This window comes from Acanthisitta chloris, unplaced genomic scaffold (genome assembly GCF_000695815.1).
Source record: "Acanthisitta chloris isolate BGI_N310 unplaced genomic scaffold, ASM69581v1 scaffold11645, whole genome shotgun sequence".
Taxonomy (NCBI): domain Eukaryota; kingdom Metazoa; phylum Chordata; class Aves; order Passeriformes; family Acanthisittidae; genus Acanthisitta; species Acanthisitta chloris.
The window spans coordinates 51416-56864 of NW_008674427.1; the positions used below are offsets into that span (position 1 = coordinate 51416).

The following is a 5449-nucleotide window of genomic DNA, read 5'->3' on the forward strand; positions in this document are numbered from 1 at the left end:
GTCAGGTTACTTTCTGACTCTGTCAGGTTACTTTCTGACTCTGTCAGGTTACTTTCTGACTCTGTCAGGTTACTTTCTGACTCTGTCAGGTTACTTTCTGACTCTGTCAGGTTACTTTCTGACTCTGTCAGGTTACTTTCTGACTCTGTCAGGTTATTTTTGTACTGTTGCATTTGTGTTGTTTTGTTGTGTTGTTCATATTAAATTGTACTTCTGACTGAGAGACTCTCACCGGTTTGCTCTTCAAACCAGCACAATGCTTGTCTATTTACCTCTGTTAGCTTCCCTGAAATAGCTAGATCCACTTCTGATATAGAGGGAAAGAAACAGGCAGAGGAATTAAGGCTTTCTCAAGAGAAAATGCTTTCTTTTAGCATTCATGAGGTTTGTATCTGGTAGTTGGATTGAATGAGAAAGACCATTTGAATCAGGGGACTGAAGACTGAAACCTTGATCTTGTGCACTTCTGTTGGGATGTAGTTACTTGCTTTTTCTTACTGTGTTTCTATTTTGACTTCACAGGAGAAAACCAAGAAGGAACAACACAAAAAACTGGGTGAAGATGAAGATACAATTCCTCCAGAGTACAGATTGACAGAAGCTAAAGTAATTTATTTAATGTGCTGTCTTCCTTAGATTCCTCAGAGTATGTGGATGAAACTGAGACTCCATTTCATTTTGAAATGTTGCTGTTTAGTTCAACCATTTGTATAGTACCTAGAAATCCCATTTTGTAGTTCCCAAGTATCTAACATCTATCATTAGATGCCTGCATGGGCACACAAGTGATTTAGGTGTAGGTACCTGCAGATGAGTAATTCTGAAGTCAGTGCTCTGGGGTCTTTCATTGGCTTTTTGTATTTTAGAGCTTGGTAAATTGTGATTGGTTAAAGCTGTTAAAATAGCCAATTCTTCAGGGTGGTATTTTTACAAACATCACCACACTCACTGGACATAAATGGGTGCTTAGGTCTAGCCAAGACTTGAACAACACATGTGAAAAAATTCAGTGTTCCTGTAGTCTGTAGCCGTAGCTATTGTTACCAATCTGCAAGTTGGCATTTCATTGACCCATTGTGCTATTTCCATGGAAATTGTGCTGTTTTCTGTGGAAATCCACAAAGAGGGAAGCTCAGAGTCCTGGACACTGCCTCACTTTTCAGCACTCAGGTGTTCTTAAGTTGCAGGACCTGATTTTTAAGTGAGTCTTGATAAACTAGAGGGTACTAGTTGGATTGCTTTCTTGTGTCATACTTGTTTGTTGCTTGGTGAATGCTCCAAGAGTACTTGTATTGAATGTCATTTAAGGACTGCTTGGTCTAACACAAGGGATTTTTCTTTGTAGGATAAAGATGGAAAACCACTCCAACCAAAACCAGAAGAAAAGTCACAGGTAAAGCAGTGAATATTCAGATAACTTTCTTTCACTGATTGCTTACCAAATGTTAGTAAGGATACCCAGTATTCAGTTTAGACTGCTACCTGCTCACTTATAAGAGATGAAGAGGCTTCATAGCCTTTTTTTGTTTCTTTTCAATGATAGCCTATGAGTGAAAATGATCTTTTAGAGGGTTTGACAGAAGGATTTTCTTGTTCTCCATCACCGTCTGCACCACTCCCTGCATCAACTGTACTAAAGGTGAGTGTATTTGATTTCTGAAAATTAGTTTTATTTTTAAATTGTTTGAATAGCTTTGACATTTTATGTTTCCCTTAAAGTTTATATAAAGTTTCTTACACAAAATTCATCAACTAAAAATCTAAAATACTTTTTGCAATAAACTAATAGAAGACTTTGAAAAAAAACCCTAGTTAAGTTAGTTGTCCTGTCTTTTTACCAGTTGGTTGCATAAGTAATGTTACTTGGGAATATAGATGGGCTTGGTGATATCCTGGTTCTGGAGTCATGTTCAGCCTGCCTCTGACTTCAGATATGCCAAGGTTTAACCCAGTATTTGAGATGGAAGACAGAACCTGAACAAACTGAGATGCAGAATAGTTGGAGAAGGTTTCAATCTGAAACAAGTAAAGCTCCTAAGAAAAATCCTAGAAAGAAACTGTACAGGAATTGTGTTTTATTTGCATGGAGTTCGATGCATATTTTCCTCTTGCTCAGTGTGTTAAGGGGTTGGAGTAGGCCTTGGAGATCATCCAGGGCAGCACCAGAGCAGGTTGCTCAAGGCTTCATCCAACCTGGCCTTGAACACTGCCAGGGTTGGGGCAGCCACAGCCTCCCTGGGCAACCTATTCCAATGCCTCACTACCCTCACAGGAAAAAGTATCTTCCTACTATCTAGTCTAAGTTTCCCTCTTTCAGTTTGTACCCATTGTTGCTTGTCCTGTCACTGCAGTTCCTAACCAAGAGTCCCTCTGCTGCTTTCCTGGAGTCCCTTCAGATCCTGGAACGCTGCTAGTCCTCTGTATTGCTGATCACACTGTGTCTTGTTTCAGAAAAACAAAGAAGGTGCAAAGCCTACAAGTTCCTCAGACATTATCTCTGCTGCTACAGTTTCTTCAGTGCGCTCTGCAGCTCCTCTAGCTTCTACCTCAGTAAGTAACTCTTCTGTAGGTCCATACTTCAAATGGAATGACTGGTAAAGGGAGAGAACAGCCCGATCCAGCCAGTTTTACCAGTCTGGACTGTTGCAAAGTTGTGTAATTTATTGCCAATACTGGCTATTGCAGGGAAGGAAAATGTTCCCCTGGGGGAACAAGATAGTTTGAGTTTATGAACACTCCATATTCAACAGACTGTGAGGACTGGTCTGCCCATTCTGCCCAAGTTCCACTTGCTGCCACATTCCAGCCTTTCTTTGGAATCTCCTGTCCTGTGCCGAGTCCTCCAGACTTGCTGAGGGAAAGGGGAGATGTGTCTGTGTCCTTCCTGCTGGTCATTGCAGGCAGTCACCTATTGGAGAGTGGTTTCATTTTTAGGCCTGACCCTTTAGCAGATTGACACCTTTCCCTTCCTTTCCTGCTCAGGCAATGCGACAATTTGAAATAGTCACAGTGTAGTTGTTACCACAGTGGCAAAGTCACTGGTTAAGCCTATGAAAGTAGAAATTCAAGGTTAGTGGAGGAGCAGGCAAAGCTATGACCCCCTTTGAATACCAGGGGAATTTTCCTTCCTGGCATTATTGTAGTGTTGCTTCTTTATTCTCCATGTGGATCCACACAGAGGGATCTCGCTCTTGTGTTTCCAGCCTGATTCAGGAGGGGAATATAAAGCTCCTCCCCCTTGTGTTTTAGTCTGTTTTAAGGGCTTTTTTCCTAACCAGGTTTTGAATAAAACTGTGGTTTGAAAAATGAATAGCAATTACCAAACAACAGTAATTTCATTGATCTGTTCTCACTGGAGCAGTTAGGCTTATATATAATGAAAAAAAGACTATAAATCCCATAAGCACTTCCTGAAATTATGTTTTCTGTAGGTCTGAATGCCCTGTGGGTTCTTTTTCCCCACCTGTTGCACAATATTGCAATTTCAGAGGGAGAGCTCTTTGTTCACTCAGGTTGACAGTTCATTAGTCAGTAATTACTTCAGCTTGATAAATTAAATTATTTTTGCAGCAGATTTGCTCTCACAAATATGTTTATACTTTGGTAGGGAGGAAAAGAGATGGATGAAGCCTTGGATCTCCTGTCTGATTCCCTGGGACAGGGGGAACCTGACCCTGATGACAATAAACCAGTTGTGGATAAAATAAAGGTAATAAAAAGACATTCTGAAACTTAAGCAGTCAGGGAATATGTGTGTGTGTGTGTGTGATTGGAATAAACCAAACAAAAAAAAACAGCTAAAAAAAACCCCAACAATAACAAAACGCAACAAAAAAGCAACACAAAAAACCCTCCAAAATCCATGATACTTCTCATATAGCAGTATTTTGCATGAGATTATAGGTGTAGGAGTAAGGTAACTAGCAAAAACTCTGTACTCTTAGGCTGTATTACATTTAGGCATATCAACCACTCTTCAGTCATCTGGATTACTTGTGTGTTTCATGAGAAATGTTGAATTGGGTAATATGCTTTAGCCGCTTGGAGGCAAGTGTTGAAATGTTACAGGAGATTTGAAATAATTTTATTTCAGTGCCTTTTATTGTCATTATGCTCATTATCTTCAGGTGTGTTCTTGGGCCTTAGTTTCTAAAACTAATTTTTGGCCTTCTTTTTGTCAAACTGTTGACTTTTAGAACCACAAATACCAAGTTCATCAACAGACTTGTTCATTTAATCAGTCACATTTTTAAACTTGCTTGTTTCTGTTCATTTTGTCTTCATTCAGTCTTTCTTCATATAATTCTATAAAGACCCTTCTGTTAATAAGAAAACAATTTCTGCATAATAGTAGTAGTAGTAGTAGTAAATTGTAATCTGAAACACCTAAGGTAAACAACATTACTGGGGGAAAACAAAACCACTGTGTGCTGCTCAGGAATAAATTTAGGCTGGAAATTTTGTGGAAATTTCTAATCTCAAACCAGGCTCAGCATGAATAATGGTGCCCTAGGAACAGGTTTATGCAGTCTGGATAGTGTGAACACCTGATGTGTGTGTGAGATCTCAGCAGCTCCTGTGCTTCAGTGGAGCTGTAAGAGCCCAGCTGTCTTCATGTGTTGTTCTTTGCAAAGGCATAGAAAATATTCAGGTTAAAAATAATTAAAAAACCCAAAAGAGGTCCTTAAAATGTTTCCACTAACAAAACCAAAAATGCTTTTCAGCAGTATGCTTAAAAACCTTCTCATGTCTAAACCATGTGTTTTGTGTGGCATGTTTCTGTTGTGTTGCCAAAAATCAAAGCAGCAAAAGTTGAAAAACAAATGTAGTGGAGGGAATGCTTTCCTCCCTGATGCAGTTTGCAGGAGCTTGTCATGTTCTGCCTTCTAGCTGTGTTAGATTTAAAGCTGACTCTGCCTCCCAGGTGTGATGAGCAGCATAGTCCACCCTTGAGCCTTTTGCATGTACCTGTGTTGTGCTAAAGGCTCTCAGATGCATTCATAGGTGAGGCATTGCAGGAATGTCACTCTTATGTTAACGTTTCATCTTAGGTGAGATTTGATGTGGAAGTATGGAATGATTCCTTTTAGTCATACTCTTGAAAAGCAGAACTGAAAGTTGACATAGCTTCTCTTTTTCTCAAGTTGGGATGGTGCTGTGTTGGTATATGTTTCACTTACAAAATATGTATACTTACTGAGAGCTAGTATTTTTAAAACTTTCAGGCAGGAAAGTTCATAGTGAAATCAGTATATGTTGAAATCACGAATTTTCACTTCACAGTGAAATCAATATAAGCTTTTTCCCCCACTAGTTCCAAAATTATAAAGTCAAAAAGGACATCTGGGTGGAGTACTTGGTGGATAAAGAACTGGGTGGATAGTCACACACAGAGAGTTGTGGTCAGTGGCTCGGTGTCCATGAGGAGGCCAGTGAGGAGTGGTGTCCC

The 5449-nt window shown here is 39.7% G+C and overlaps 1 protein-coding gene across 1 annotated transcript in view; it reads left to right on the forward strand.

Moving 5' to 3' along the window:
• Positions 1-3709, forward strand: part of CAST (calpastatin) — a gene marked incomplete at both ends in the record, with an annotated part of 22991 nt that extends 19282 nt beyond the window's left edge. Inside the window, 5 exons of the mRNA XM_009075351.1 lie at positions 523-606; positions 1346-1393; positions 1544-1639; positions 2452-2550; positions 3608-3709. Of these exons, the coding sequence (XP_009073599.1) occupies positions 523-606; positions 1346-1393; positions 1544-1639; positions 2452-2550; positions 3608-3709 (429 nt within the window). The remainder of the gene's footprint in view (positions 1-522; positions 607-1345; positions 1394-1543; positions 1640-2451; positions 2551-3607) is intronic.
• Between the last annotated feature and the right edge of the window lie 1740 nt (positions 3710-5449).